The 17,367-nt window shown below is 37.5% G+C and overlaps 1 protein-coding gene across 1 annotated transcript; it reads right to left on the bottom strand.

The window, feature by feature from the left end:
• Nucleotides 1-15,452: 15,452 nt before the first annotated feature.
• LOC307151637 (putative inhibitor of apoptosis) lies at nucleotides 15,453-16,340 on the bottom strand (the record flags this gene model as incomplete). Its single annotated transcript, XM_079859751.1, has 1 exon — nucleotides 15,453-16,340. One exon carries the CDS (start codon nucleotides 16,338-16,340, stop codon nucleotides 15,453-15,455), a length of 888 nt encoding a protein of 295 aa, XP_079715877.1.
• Nucleotides 16,341-17,367: the final 1,027 nt, after the last annotated feature.

Genomic DNA, 17,367 nt, shown 5'->3' with positions numbered 1-17,367 from the left:
AGTGTTTCTGATGTTCGAGTCTTTTTCCTACATGGATGTTTTGTTTGGTGCACTTACCTGGTTCTCTGTTCTTTGTGTTTGGTGTTTTTTTTTTTGTTTTTTTTATCAATAAAACTCACTGAATTTGGATTCAGCTCCCCTTTGTTTTTGAGTTCAAAATATTCAAAATACTCGAGAGGATGCGATTTCTGTCGCAGCCCCTGTATATTTGTTTTCTGTTTTCTTTTTATAGAGTTGTGCTCTGTTATTTAGTAATTTTAGGTGATTTTTTATTGCCTTTTTGTAATTGTGTTTTCCTGCAAAAAAAAAAAAAAACCTCATGATGCTTCCTCGTTTTTCACTCCTACGTCAGCGATGAACAAATAAGAAATGAGAAGCACCCTAAGAATGCTAGAGAGTGCAAGTACAAGTCTGCAGCCAGACTCTATTGAATGAGCTAGTGAGTGACGCTCTGCCGCCATTTAGTGGCTGTTCTTGAAATTTCATGTTATTTTACTTTTAAATGTGTTTTTTTTTCCAGTAGATGGCAGCAATCTTCCACTAAACATTGAGTGATATTACTGAGAGTGATGTTTGTTTGTTTTTTAAATACATTAGGCCTATTTTAAGCTGCAAACATTCCAAATAGTTGTGAGCTCTTCAGTTAGCAGAAATAATTTGCACTTGCATTCAATTGCAGAGAGCAGCTTCTTGGTGTAGCCTACCTCACACGCACACACGCACTCTTAGTGATGTCATTAAAAGGCAAGTGGGAAATGTTATGATGGACATGTTATTATGGTCATGTTTATCATTGATTTTTATATCCAGTCCTTGTTGCCCATTCAGTAATAAAACATATAACTTTTATCCAGAGAGACGCATGAAAACACAGGTAGGACCTACATAATGTATACAAACTCTGTGTTATACTGTAGGCTACATGATCTCTCAAGTGCTAGCCGAAGCTTCTTTTGCAGCAGCACTAATTATGTGTCCAGCAACATATTTATGCTATAAAAGTCAGAGTGGTGGTTCGCGTGGTGAGATTTGGCAGTGCCGTACTGACTCTCTCTACCTGACAGAATATAGGCTGTAGGCTACTAAAGATGAAGCGGTTTGACCAATCAGATTAAAGGGGTGTTTCAGCACCGCCCACATGTGCTGATAAAATATCAAACCATAAATCAATTTGCAAACCACAAACGAAAAATGAGAAATCGAGCCAAAATCTCATTTTTCTGTTGGTTTGTTAAACTAAACTAAACGAATAGACGAGCTGTCCTTTAATTTCTTATTATTCCATTCGAAATAGGAAATTAATTCATTAAAATGGAACCGGGTCCGTGTAACGCTTCACAATTCACTTATCAGACCATACAATGCAAATGCAAAAATGAAAAATTGAAACCAGACATTCATTTTTCTTGTTTTTCCAGTTACATTATCAATGGATATTTGCCTTTTTCTCCCCTTTTTCAATTTTACTTTTGCTAAATTGTGACTTCAGAAACAAACATTTGAATAAATGAAATCTAACCGATTTTCTATTTTTCCATTTTTCGTCTTGTAATTTGGACTAACTTTACTATCATTTCATTGATGTAATAACTGCTTTATTTACACTGCATGCACGTTTGAGGAGAAGTTTAAAAGACGGAACACGGGACGACATTTTTCACCATCATTTTTATTATTAATAGTCTGTGCTAATTTATAAGGCAGTCTCGGACCGGCCATCGGGAGCAGCCGGGAAAAGTGAAATCCCGGTGGCCTGGGTATGATTTGGCACATTGCCCTTGTTTGTATTTACCTATTCATTCTTACTTTATTTTATTAATATATAGCTATATCCTTGTTGTTGTTCATTTTACATGGTAGCCTACAGCCTTGGCAGCCACAACCACGAGATCCCAGACAGTTCATTTTCAGTGCAGCAGAACGGGGGTGACTCGCGAGCAGCAGCGCTTAAGATCCTTCACGGGAATCTAGAACAACGATAAAAATTATAGCCTACTAAGCAAAAATATAGAAAAAAATAAGCATATTTTCCCCCCCAATTTTTTTAAAGGTTTTTAGCTCTCGTTTGTAGGCTAATACAATATTTAATGTCTATAGTGCTGATTCATTATCGAATGGCGAATTTAATGTGCTCGAATAAATAAATAAAAAACAAGCTGGGCAATGTGCCAAACGTAGCAAGGTATTTCTGTTTATTTATTGAAAATAAATAAATATTATTGCTCTTGATTTGCAGCATAGTTAGCTATAGCCTAGTATCGCCTCATATCCCGGCGAACTGCTTCTATTGTAGCCTAATGAACAGACTAGAGTTCTACAACTGTGCTAGATTTAAGGGCACGGGAACGAGAAGCGGTGTAGAGCTAAAGCACACAGAAGCTCAAGCGGATGCCGTGGTAACGAACAATGCCCGCTATAGTGAAAACATCTGCATCTTTATTGTATTGTAGGCTATTACAAACAAGAGCTAAAAACCTAACAAAAAAAAGAAGCTTTTTTTCTATATTTTCACTTGGTAGTATTTTTATTAATAAGGTCAATACAAACAGGTAGGGCAATGTGCCAAATCATACCCAGGCCACCGGGATTTCACTTTTCCCGGCTGCTCCCGATGGCCGGTCCGAGACTGCCTTATAATTTAGTAGCCTACACGTAGACTATTAGCCTAATAATACAAGTTATGGCACTTCGGGTGAAAAATGTTATCCTGTGTTCCGTCTTTTAAACTTCTCCTCAAACGTGCATGCAGTGTAAATAAAGCAGTTAGTACATCAATGAAATGATAGTAAAGTTAGTCCACGGCCACACCCCCGTGCTAATGGTACCGCCCACGGCACAAATTACAAGACGAAAAATGGAAAAATAGAAAATCGGTTTTCATTTATTCAAATGTTTGTTTCTGAAGTCACAATTTAGCAAAAGTAAAATTGAAAAAAGGGGAGAAAAGGGCAAATATCCATTGACAATGTACTGGAAAAACAAGAAAAAAGAATGTCTGGTTTCAATTTTTCATTTTTGCATTTGCATTGTATGGTCTGAAAACTGAATTGTGAAAGCACGTGCAAAACCTGATTTTACCAAATGCAACATGTTCCTGGATCAACATCTTTGTTAGCCTGACTTCGTCATACTCCGGTATATTCTAGTCAGAATGTGAGTCTGATACTGCTCCATAGAGATTTGATTATGGGGCGTGTCTCAACCGAACCAGGAAAAAAAAAAAACTCTGCACTCAATTGGATAGACCTACAACCAATCAGAGCAACGGAGTAAATGAGCATGTTCTTCATTCATATTTTCAACCAACAAAATGTCCCGGCTCTCTGTTCCTCTTTTAAAATGAATGCGCTGTGGATATCTTCTATAATAGACGCGATAGCGGAATCTACACATGATGTTTCATAAACAAAGTTCGGGAGGAGCACGTACAAATAATCAATCCAATATCAACTTGTCATCAAACAATAGGCCTACCATGTCTAACGTTACCCTATATCAGCATGAGGAAGCATATTCACTCTGTCAACTTACCTAACACTCCTTGACAGTTTTTCAGCATCCCTCCACCACCCTGAATCCTCACTCTTGTCTTGTTCTCTCACAACCAGGAATACGGGGGGAGTATGGCTACCGAGCCCACAGCCCTCTCCTCGGACAGCACGTCTATACGCATATCTGACTTATTTGTGTGAACTCGTGAAATCTCATATACGCATTTATTCTATCTGACTTATTTGTAAGTGTGAACTCGTGAAATCTCAATTCTCCACCTGCAGTCGTCTTTGTTGTAAACTAATTCAAATCAAGCGCTCTTTGGTGACGTGGGTGATTACGTAACCGCAGATCATCTGTCCATCATCGATTAAAGCCCGCCCTGGCAATTTGATTGGCTCGGCCTTTTGGGAGCCGGGCATAATTACTCCTCAACGGATCGAGTCCAGACCGAACTTCCCGACCAAAAAATGTTGTGGGCGGGGTTCGGGCTGGCACCCAGGCTACATCTTTGTTGATCCTGGAACAACAATCCAATCAACCAATCAGATTTGAGGGTTTACAGTGTATGTCCAGTGGGAGCAAAATACAACATGCTTCCATAATTCGTCTCTTGATTGCAACATTTGTTGGTGGCCGCGAACGAAGCGAGACATTGATGATTACTGTAGTGTAGGAGATGCTTGATCTGCATGAAAGCAAATGTGGGGAATCCTGTAAAGGTGCGAATGTCACATGCACCTAGACCACATGGACACATGTCCAAATTGATTTCACAGGACCTTTATCACCCAGTGGAGGGTACAAATACATTATAGAAATCATGGAATGATTTACTAGGTGGGTGGAAGCATTCCCTACGAAAACTTGCACTCCTGAAGCAGCAACACGAGTAATAGTGGAAGAAGTTTTTCCTCGCTGGGGTCTTCCATATGAAATTGATTCTGACAATGGAACTCACTTCACTGGAAAACTGATCAAGGAAGCAATGAAATTGATGGGGATTAAACAGAAGTTCCATTTTCCATATATAAGAACAGTTCACTGAAAACAGCTCTTACCAAAGCCATTCTGCAGACTGGCCAAGGTCGGCATAAATTATTACCTGTTATTTTGTGGAAGACAAGACCGAGTCCAAAAAGTTTGAGTCCGAGTCAAGACCGAGTCCAGGACAGGAAAAAAAAAAGTCTTATGCATGACATAATCAAGACAATCATTTTTGGTTATTATTTGTTGATCTAAAAGCAAAAACAGTTTCACAACACCCAGGATTTTTAAGTATAGACATTCCCCTTGATATCATATAATCTTCTAATCAAAAGAAAACAGAATGATGACATATGGTGATACCTCATAATAGCAACTTGGCATCTCGGAATAGGCATTTAAAAGAGAGGCAGATTATGGAGTGATATGACTCAGAAATTACATCGGTAATGTTCAGATGTCATTCAGCGAGATGTTCAGAAGAACGCAAGAGCTAAACTTCTTCAAGCTCAATAACATCCACATCACAAAAAAAAAAAAAGAAAGTAAGAATAAAAGTCGGAAAACTTTGCCCATTAATTAGATGTGCAAGGCAAGCAGGCAAGTTTTCGGGTTGTTATTTTTTTAACCCTCTACTGCATGCATTTTGATGGCACATGAGAAAAATTATTTCACATCATTTCTTGGCTCATTTGGGAACATTTTATTGATTTATTGAAAAATATCCCTCCCCCAACCCCCCCACCCCAAAATATTTTTTTGTTGCCTGAGGGCAACGTTGTGCAACAATGGTAAAGAATCATAGAGAAAATTATCATTATACAATTCTCAGAGAGCAATAAAAAAATAAATATAAAAATAAAAAAATGTCAAGAAATCATTTAAGTAAAAAGTAAAAAACACTTGAAACACATCAATATATTTGATTTAATACAGACATAGGTTTGTATCATGTAGTGCGTCATGTCATATCATGTACTTCATGTATCCTAATCAACCCCATATACACTACTGTATATTGACAAAAGTATTGGGACACCCCTCCAAATCATTGAATTCAGGTGTTCCAATCACTTCCATGGCCACAGTTGTTTAAAATCAAGAACCTAGGCATACAGATGCTTCAACAAACACTCTCAGGAGCTCAGTGAATTCAAGCGTGGTGATAGGTTGCCACCTGTGCAATAAGTCCATTCGTGATATTTCCTCACTACAAAATATTCCACGGTCAACTGTTAGTGGTATTATAACAAAGTGGAAGCAATTGGGAACAACAGCAACTAGGCCACAGAGTGGGGTCAGTACATGCTGAGGCGCACAGAAGTCGCCAACTTTCTGCAGAGTCAATAGCTACAGACCTCCAAACTTTGTAGAGAGCTTCATGGAATGGGTTTCCATGGCTGAGCAGCTGCTTCCAATCCTTACATCACCAAGTGCAATGCAAAGTGTGGGATGCAGTGGTGTAAAGCACGCCACCACTGGACTCTGGAGTGACCAATCACACTTCTCTGACTGGCAATCCAATGGACGAGTCTGGGTTTGGCAGGAAAACAGTACTTGCCTGACTGCATTGTGCCAAGTGTAAAGTTTTGTAGAGGGGGTATTATGGTGTGGGGTTGTTTAGTGGAGGGGGGATTATGGTGTGGGGTTGTTTTTCAGGGGTTGGGCTTTGCCCCTTAGGTCCAGTGAAAGGAATTCCTAATGCTTTAGCATACCAAGACAATTTGGACAATTTCATGCTCCCAAATTTGTGGGAACAGTTTGTAGATGGCCCCTTTCTGTTCTAACATGACTGTGGATGCTGCAAATTAGTGTCACTTTGGTGACTTTGGGCGTTCCTGTGCACCCAGGAACCCTACATCTTCCCTACTTGTAACACATTATTTGCCATATTGTCCAAGACATCCTTGAAAAGTACCCCTTATCGCACAACGTTGCCCTGAGGCAACAAAAAGAAAAACTGAATTTGTGAACATGCAAAATAAAAAAAAATTAACAAAACCTGCCACAAGGCTTCTCTACACCTTCATACACACACACATATTTTTTATGTACAGTTCATGTCATTTTAAATATGATTACTAAAGCAAATAATCTTGCTTTCATCTCACACCATGTGCTCCTGTGACCATGTGTCAGAAAAGGACATCCCGCCTTCAAATGTTGCTTGATAGTGACTCCCAAACCTTATTGGACTGTTCTTTGATACTTTTTCAAACATTCTAATTGGTTGCAATCATTTAAAGAAAAATGTACTGAACATAGGGCTTAAGAAAACTTTCCGTTGCCTGGGGGCAACGCTATGCAGTAGAGAGCCGTGTGTGAGTCAAAAGAGCCGGCTCTTTTCAGTGAGCTGAGTCAAACGAGCCAGCTCACGAAAAAGAGCCGAAATGCCCATCACTAGTTATTAGGTGGCCAGTGTTTCACTTTCCCTCCAATATCATTATGCTCCAACTGTTCTGCTGGAGATATTCATATATCATAGTTCATATATCGTTTATCTCCTCCATAACATCATTTGAGCAGAGGAGGACTTGTATTTTATTACTCTCAGTATTATCAGTGAAACTGTCATTTCAACTGGATTTGATTTAATTTATATAAGATTTTGATTAAATTTTTTTGCACTTGTCTCATACACGTCATGTGTTCCTGAAAAGAGATCGAAAGTCTGAAGCTCAACAGACGCTATGTGAACAAATGCAAATGAGTTGAGAGAAAGTTTCTCCGCAGCAGGTGCAAAATTACTTCAAACCATGAGAAACTGCACAAATTGAGCTGTTGCTTACTTACAACAGCTGTTGCTACACTTACATACACAGACACACATATCGATGCGCATCAAAAAAGTCACGTGACTTTGAGACAGGATGGCATAACTGGACTAACCAGCGGGCCGATCTCGTGGCACAGAATCTGAAATGCCTGAGCAAAAGTCTGTCATCAAAGTTGCTTGGTATAATTCCCTCCAGAACTGTCTTACACGACTGCGTTCCCAAACATGCATCCGCCTCCGAAAGCAAGATAACTTTATTGTACTTCGACTGCACGAGGTGCAAGCAATTTATTATAAACCCAATTATTATATATAGTGGCTTCTCCTTCTGCACCAAATTCAATCTTTCACGCACACATACGTCGCCGCAACGTATGTGTGCTTACTGGGAACATAATAAAGACACCTGGACTCGGTCGAGACCAAAAGACCAGTGGCCGAGACCGAGACAAGTCCCAAGACCGGACTCGAGTACTACAGTGTGTAATGTTGCTGTTTGAGCTTGAAAAAGCTCCAGTTCTTCTCTATATCAGTGTCAGTGTTTCTGAACTCCCTGAAACGCCTCCATTGTAGTCTTGAGTTTCTTCCGGGAACGAACACGTCACAATATTCCTCATTATAATAATTCATACGCAGAATAAAGGGGCGGGGCCTGGTTGAGTTAGTTAGTAGTGTGTTAAACTGGTGGTTATGGTAAGACCGGTTCCCAAACACACTCGAAGCGCTCCACTAATCACAACACACTGATCCATCCAGCCGAGCAATCAGAGCACAGTGTGCTTTTCAGAAGGAGGGGCTTCATAGAGACAGGAACTAAACGAAGCGTTACTGACCGACTGGGAAGAGAGGAGCTGCAACAAAGTTGTGAATTTAAACTTGTGCGCAAAATTGGAGCCATTGAGCCAAAGTGAACAAAACTGTTACTTCCTGATAAACTGGCGCTAAATATCACTAAGAAAGATTGAATTTGGTGCAGAAGGAGAAGCCACTATATATAATAATTGGGTTTATAATAAATTGCTTGCACCTCGTGCAGTCGAAGCACAATAAAGTTATCTTGCTTTCGGAGGCGGATGCATGTTTGGGAACGCAGACGTGTAAGACAGTTCTGGAGGGAATTATACCAAGCAACTTTGATGACAGACTTTTGCTCAGGCATTTCAGATTCTGTGCCACAAGATCGGCCCGCTGGTTAGTCCAGATGTGTGTCTGTGTGTGTGAGTGTAGATCTGCAACAGCTCAATTTGTGCAGTTTCTCATGGTTTGAAGTAATTTTGCACCTGCTGCGGAGAAACTTTCTCTCAACTCATTTGCATTTGTTCACATAGCGTCTGTTGAGCTTCAGACTTTCGATCTCTCTTCAGGAACACATGACGTGTGTGAGACAAGTGCAAAAATTTTTTATCAAAATCTCATATAAATTAAATCAAATCCAGTTGAAATGACAGTTTCACTGATAATACTGAGAGTAATAAAATAAAAGTCCTCCTCTGCTCAAATGATGTTATGGAGGAGATAAACGATATAAGTAGTATATATGACGGACCTTATGTCAAAATGATTGATGGCTTCCGGTTGTCATTGCCCTTCCGGTTGACCTTTCCGGTCGCCCTTCCGGCCTGTATTGTTATGGATTGACCTATTGACCCTCCCTATCCATCGATCATGTGGTTTTGACAGTTAGTTTTGACCTACTGACCCTTCCTATCCGTCGATCATGAGTTTTTGACAGGTTGGTCTTCCGGTGTCTTTCCGGCATATGTTGTTATGGTTTGCCCTATTGTCCTTGCAAGTCTTTGATCATGTGGTTCTGACAGAAAGTTTTCCCCTATTTGAACCTTTTTATCCCTAGATCATGTGTTTTTGAAGAGGATGTTAAAATAATTTATGTATTTGACAGAAAGTTTGAAGGCGCTGTTATATATATATATATATATATATATATATATATATATATATATATATATATATATATATATATATATAGGATATGTGTGTCAGCATTTCTTCCACATTCCAGGGTCCATTGTGGGCCTTGTGGAAAGTGAGAAGAGTGCGTGTGTGTTTGTGTGTGTGTGCGTGTGTGTGTGCGTCCTCTGACATGATACCCTCCACATTCCTGAGGTAACAGTGAAAGTGAGAAAAAGAGAGTTACCCTAATAATGTTTTATATTTCACACAAATAATATACAATAATATCTTACTAAAAATCTACTGAAACCATTTAATTCAGTTTTAGTTAAACAAAAGAATAAAAAATCATATTACATAAACATTCCGTTCTTTAGGCCTATAAGTGTATAAAATAAAATAGTTATCTTGCTAATTTAACTAAAGTTGAAAACCATTCAGTTCTTTATAAAAGTATATAATGAAATGCTTATAAAATAAATATCTTATTGATCCAATTGTTTTTGATAAACAAAAGAATAAAAATCATATTACATAAAACATTCCGTTCTTTATAAGGGTATACATTAAAATGGTTATCTTGCTAATTTAACTAAAGTTGAAAAACATTCTGTTCTTTAAAAGTATATAAAAAAATAAAAAATAAAAATCTACTGAAATTTCAGTTTTAGATAAAAATAAAATTAATCTAAGTCTGCTGACTGAAGATTTCATGAAGCACCAGACAAATGGTATGTGTGTGTGTGTGTGTGTGTGTGTGTGTGTGCGTGTGCGTGTGCGTGTGTGTGTGCGTGTGCGCGCGCGCGTACGTGTCTGTGACAGGTTCCGGTAAATTAGCGTGCCGTCATCTTTCTGAATTTATTTCAAAACATAATCGTAAAAGTTTAAATATGATCTTTTAAAATTAAAAGACTTTTATAATTAAAATCTTTAAAGTTTGAATACATTCATATCTTCTATTTATCTTTTAGAAGATTACTGTAATGATTTTGTTTAACGGTGACCTAAAGTATAATTGTTATTAAACAATGTCTGTCTGTTCAAAAACTTTAGATTGTAGAAAAACTGTACTTTTTAGTCATCTTAAATCTCATTTATTTGAAAAGATTCATTTTTTTGTCCATGCGGGGTTTCAATTTTTATGGTGGGGGCTTTCCATAGCTATAATGAATTTTGTACCGTACACCTAAACACAGAAAACTACATTTGTACATTTTCAAAATGAAATAAATAAATAAATAAATCATTTAATAGCATTTTGTGCACACACACGGTTCTAAAAAATGAACTAATCTCTATTTTAAATGAAATTAATAACATATGTTGCTAAAATGTAAACAAAGTTTTAGCTAAATAAATATATAAATAAAAACACCTTACAGCCCCAGATCCTTCAGAGATAAACCACAGTGTGAACTGAAGCTTCAGGAAAACAGAGTATCAGACCAGATGAGTCTCGGGGACAATGTCACAGTAAATCTAGTCTGCTAACGCCTTTTCAGAGTACATCCAGAGTTTATACTAAATTCATTTAAAAGCATAACCTTAAAAGTTTAAATCAAATCTTTAAAGTTTTATTAAAATCATATCTTCTATTTATCTTCTAAGAAGACTTATGTATTATTTTTACTAAACAGCGTCTGTTCAAAACGTTAGATTGTTGAAAAACTATGCTTGGGCATCTTAGATCTTTTGTCCATACAACATGTTGTCAAAGTTTTGTTGTTGTGTTGTTTTTAAGAAATCCGAGGACTCCACGTTGCTCTTATTTAGACATTGCTAAGTTGTATCATTTGGAAAATCACTGACATGGCATAAGTAAAGTTGGTCTTGAGCGAATATTTAATTTTACTCGTCTTAATTCAAAGTATAAGTATAAGATCGTATAAGATCATTTTTACTTGCATCACCCGAACTATCCTTAATCAGTGTGGAAACACACAGGGTGAAACCCTTTTCTGAGAATATCGGTTATCTACTCAAAATATATGTAGAAGCGTAAATCGGTGTTTAAAATCTGTCTGGTGGCCGCATGAATAGACTTTGGGGAGAGCTGATGATACTATCTATAGCAGGAAGCATGCCCTTTGACCTCCTCGATTGTGGAGGCTTTTTTTTTTTGTTGTTGTTGTTGTTGTTGTTAAAGACCCAACTACAAGTTAGTTCTCCCAAAAGAATTTCTCCCATCTAGTGGTTCTCCCATCTACTCGCTTTTTCAAATGCGTGTTGCAACTGCGGTAGCCGTAATGTGTCAAGAAGCTATGACAACATGGCTTCCAATAGCGCTTCATTGAGTTTAATGATACATGTTCTACTGTTATGGCAGCTATATAATGATTTACACAACCAAGCAATGAAAAAAGCTTGTAATTTAGACCATACCTTTGACTTACCTGTCGAGAAGAAATCAGGCAACTTCCCTTTCAAAGTCTTTCTCCTTCATTAGCTCTTTCCACATGGGGAAAAGCTATCCCGATATTTATTTACATACCGATAAATTAAATTTTAGCTTTTAGGCGATGAGGATTCCTTCTCCCGTGGCTCGGCATAAGTATGATCCTGCATTATAATGTACTGTGCAGTGCAGCCTTTCAAATGTGCCGGGGCAGTATCATTGCCTCCCATATGGTCTAGCGGTTAGGATTCCTGGTTTTCATCCAGGCTGCCCGGGTTCGACTCCCGGTATGGGAAGACAATTTTTTTTTACATTGTCAACAAAATTCAAGTTATTCAATAATCATTTTTAGTTATCCATAGTCTTAGAGGCCTACACGAACTGCAGAAACAAGCAGAAGATACGTAAAAACTCATAAATGCTGTTTCAGTACTGAATCATTTTCACAAATACAATTATATAGAATTCAGAAAATTTCACTATGGAATATTTACTTTATCTATCATAATTTCAATTTAGTACATCATCATTTAAACTTTTCATCTCATAATTATGACGCATAGTCATAATTGTAATTTCAACTTTTTGTTATACTTATTTCTTAATTCAGAATTACAATTTTTGTCAATTACGCCTTTTTAATGTAATACTTAAAACGTTTTTAAGGCATAATTTGGTTGTTGACTATAGTAGTGTTGATGATGAAACGTGTTGAGTTAGGCTAGCGCTTTTTGTCCCTCTCTGGTATTATAGTGTTTCAAGATGGCGGAACGACACGGAAGCATCCTTGGACTTACCCGCCCCATGTAAATAAAGATAAGAAATGTTTCGCTTACGAGGATAAGTCAGATCATTGGCAGAGGTCATTTTACACCCATGAGGACATATTTTATGAATACAGACAATGATTTTAGCTAATAAAATAAAAAAAATTCACAGAGCGAATCTACACATGAGAGGGCTTCAGAAGTCATAACTTCAGGGGTCAACGGCTTAGGCCCATTGGTTCAGGTATTTGTAAAAATCAAATACTGTATTACACTTTTCAAAGTTACAATAAAAAGACCTGTTGTGTTCTGACACAAGGCCATTAACTTGTTTTTATAAATGTATTTTGCTTATTTCTACAAATATCGACCTGAAAAATGAAAATCAGAAAAAAACGAAAAAAAAACAGTGTTTTAAAATACAACTAAACCATGATAATGTTTAGTTTAGATGTTGATGACTAAGCTTCTGGCATATAGTGCAACCACGCAACAAGAAATCTAATATTGGTGTAATCTTTGCGAGGTCTCACTCACGACGCACAACTTTAATTAAATATTATGGAAGTCATTGTACTGTAATTTAACCATATTTTTTTATTGATTAATATTATGGCTTCATGTTGATTTAAAGTTTTTAATTGTTATTAACTAATACCTTTATCTTTTAACATCCGGCACAAAATGAAAGAGATGTATTATTTGAAGAAAAAAAAAAAAAAAAGGAAAAAAAGGAATGTTCACAATCACTATGTGTCAAAAACAGTATGTGTGTAAATAGTTGTGCAAAGTTCCACACACTATGGACTAACTTTAAAAAACAAAACAAAAATACACATACAGTAAATAAATATATATATAACATCCACAAATCATTTCTTAACTAAGCAACTGTTTCTTAAATTATCAGACACTCACCGCACTGATGTTACCATCACCATATATTGTGTTTTCTACCATGATTGTAGTAACTATTGTCCCACCATTCTTCTGGGCAATTGTTAAGTTAAGCTGATTAGGGTTCTGAATTAATGGCTGTCCGAATGATGTAGAAATATTATGCTGTCGTCGTTGTGGAAGGTTGTTAGGCTGTTGAACGTCAACATCTGTTAAAAAAATTAGCAATTAAATACACAACCAAAACCATGTAAACATTATAGTAAAGCTTATTGAAGATTGAGAAACATATTGACTACTAACAAAGTAAATTATACATCTTTCCTACGTTTGATATTCTTTTTTCTGATTTTTTTTCACTATGGACTTATATTTATATGGACCATATTTATTCTGTAGTTCCTCTACTGTGTCTTCCAACTTCCCTGTTGTTCTTCTCCAGCTGGGCTAACCAAAGACAAATAGTTAGAAGAATAAAATGTATGTACAATAGCAAAAATAAAGTTGGCCATTAGTTGTTAGCGTTAGATACACCTGTAGACACATTCATACACCCGTTCGCCTGTTTTCATTTAGCATACACCAGAGTTCAAACATTCACTTTTTCAAAGGCCGAAAGATTGCGCGGTCAAAATTTCTCTTTTTAACGTAAGAGTTAAAAAAATGTACATGAGTCACGACGCATTGCATTATGCACCTGACCTGCCGGCTGATGAAGTATTTATTACATCAAGAAAACATGAATACAACACACTGTACTTGGATGAATACATTTATTAGATTTATTTAATAATATTATATTATCTTTATTAAAAAATAAGACAATAAATGATTTTATTTTTTAAATTTGACTGCATTCTTTACTTTTTGATTTATGAATTATAACAGACTGATGGGAAAAACATTATTTTGCTGTTACTTTTTAAAAATTTGTTTTATTATTCAACTATTTCTTTCTTTTTGTTAGTTTTTATTAGTTGTAATTTTATATAAACATTTAACTTTTAAAATAAAGGTTTTACAACAACATCACCATCTTCTGTTATATTTGGGCCTCCATGCTCATCTACTGTACAGTATATGATATTGGTGAAGGGGGGCCCGCATGAATATATTTTTTAGGGGACCCCCCAAATTCTCTAGCTACGGCCCTGTTCACATCGCATCGTAAGCGCATAATATCACCTGCTCAAGTACGTCTTGACGAGTTTCTTCTGTATTAAACAGCGAATCTTCTCAGTCAGATCGTCGCAAGATCTCAGGAATCCTCTCACACTGCTCGTGTTCACGCGCTACATCGCTAACGATTCAAACTTCCATAAAGTGCGCCAAAACAGCAGCGCGGAGATGTGACGTCACGTGTCGAGCGGACGCTCGTAAAAAGCACATCTTTGCATTTCTTCTGAAACAACAATTTTTAACATCACTAGCGCAACACTTATCGTATCGCCGGGTGTGATTGTAATGTTTTGTATGCCGTTTTCTTTACACTCTCCCCGGATATCTGTTTCCTACAGTTAGCTGTAATGTTAGTGAACTCTAGGTCTTCTCTTTGTTCATATACGACAGTATTCGAATGAATTGGCTTGATTTGATAAAATTATGTTTTAAACCATCATCTTCACTTGAGACATTTACATTATATTATATACCGTCCTATATACCGTTATACCGTCCTAGTTTTTAAATAGCGCTAAAATGTATATTTTAACCCTTTATGCGGATATGCCGCACAAGGTTCTCTGTTCTCTGGTTCTATGTTTTTAAAAATAAAGACAAGGATGCCTCTTTCTATAAGCGACCCTCAAAATCTGTGCATACAACAAAACACGTGTAGGTGTACGATGATTTATCAGAAAATTACTTTTGTTTGAAGAAAAACTTAAATCAGCTGGTGCTTGATAACTATTGAAGTTATTAAACACCCCTGAATTCGGTAATGATCCGTTTAATGCGATATGGATATCACGTTTTAATCTTAACTAGCTTACTTTTCAAATAACATCTTAATAGTTGGTCAAATTAACTTAAAGCCTGCGTAAAATGAAATACATCCTAGCTATTTTCTAAATGTGTGTTACAGAACTTATGGTGAACAATTCACCCATATGTTTTAAACAGATTTTGTTACTGGATTGAGTGAAAATAATAAACTTCTCCTTTGTTTTTATTATTTATTAAGTTAAATGTAAAAACTGTTGTTACTTGGATGATGAATATCTTCGTTTTATGATAGGAAAGTACGGACAGCGCCTTTGACCAATCCTCTACATATGGGGCACTTGCTCAGAGAAGGCGCACATTCTTTGCACACAACTAGGTGACCACAGGGGATGAAGACAATGTTCACTTCCTTATCCATGCAAACTTTGCATGTGCGCTCCTCTTGAAGTCTTCTTAACTGTTCCTCCATAGGCAAGTCTGAAAGATCTTGACTCGGGGATGCAGCTTCATTTGTCTGGGGCGTCGGGCCACACTCAAATTCCATCTCTAAAGCAGACTTCACCACAGGATTGTTCTCTTGTTCTCTCACAAATTCTCTTGAGTCGCTGTCTCCATTAGTCAATAGCTGCTCAAATAGTCTTGGCAATCTTGCTTGAATCTGATGAACAAACTCTTGGCCCTTTTCTTGCAAGAGGTATTCACATCTTGGAAACCACTTGGCATGTTCTACCCATGGATCATCACCAGACTCCCAACATCCGAGTACACCATCGCAACAAAAGCACTTCACGTCAACATTACGACTAACATAGTAAAAACCAGCCTTACCAACCAATTGTTCTGGTCGAACAGTTATTCTTGAGGGCCAGTAGACAAATGTGAGCAACCTTTCTTCACACCGTTGCATTGCCGATACATTGAAAGGGCTAGATAAAGGTACATTATCTGCACGGTCACCTCGAACGAAACGGCAGTTTGGGTAATGCCTCTGGTGTTCTGATACTGCAAGATCTCCCGGTTCCCAGTTGCTAAGCTGACCTCCACAACTGAAGCAAGCCACTCTGTCGCCCTGGCCAAGGTAGTAGAAACCAGCTTTGGCAAGCTCGGCCGGAGATAATGCAGCAGGAGTCCAATTCTTAAAGGTGTCAAGGCGTTCCTGTTCCCGACGCATGCCCCGATTGTGACAAGCCGGAGGGCGCTGGTGAGACATATCCATGTAACCCACCCGCTCCTCCGTTTGGCCTGAAACGGATGCCGTGGTGGTCGATGTTACGGCTGTCACAGGGGCGGAATGAGGATGGCTACGTTGCGCAGTGGGGGAAAAGGCACTTTTGATGAAGGCTCTGGATGAAGACATAAAAATGTGACCACTAAAGCCCTTCTCTCTGCCGGACATCCCATGACTAGTGTCTAGTCGTCAGAACACATAATCTTATTAAACTTATTAAATACCCTCTATGATCCAAGACCCGATGCTAAGAACAAAATCAAATTTTGTTCAACACCACAAAATGTCATTTTTTCTGTTCTGTACACAGCAGGCAATTTAGTTGTATCATTTGAAAAATCACCACACAATTTCAGGTATTCACATCGTGGAAATGGTTGCCGCCTCGGGAATACGGTAATTAAAAAACAAATATTTAAATATTTAATCTTTTAAATCATGTAGTATTTTTTATTATTCTAAATATTATTATTTTTATGTATACTATTTTATGACCTCAGACATTTTTTTTTTAAACCAGAAATTTTTTTATTTCAACATTGTACTTTCAACATACATTGAAGAAGAAATTTGAGTGAAAGACATTTACAGATGGTCTAACCAGAATAGAAAATCTCTGCAGGTGATCATGTCTTTCTCTAGGCTATAGTTGACCAGAATTTCAACTATTTCACCAACGTCTGTTTTTGCATTTTTTGACACCAGTGACACACAGAGATCCGTTACAAATGTCCATATAGCGAGTATCCCTGTGATTCCGAATTCGTCACTACATGCACTCAACACATACAGAACTTTTCTGAGGATCACACCGATCGGCTCTTCGCCGTTAAAAAACATGGGCGTTACATCAGTCCATGACTTTATCAAGCCTCTTACGACATCCATTTCATTTTTGAGATTTGTCACACGTTTGCTATCCTGCGCACAATCTTTTTTCATACCACACGCAGCGTCGATAATCCTGTGC

Source organism: Squalius cephalus, assembly GCF_949319135.1.
Source record: "Squalius cephalus genome assembly, chromosome: 23".
Lineage (NCBI taxonomy): Eukaryota > Metazoa > Chordata > Actinopteri > Cypriniformes > Leuciscidae > Squalius > Squalius cephalus.
This window is presented reverse-complemented; position numbering and strand designations above follow the sequence as displayed.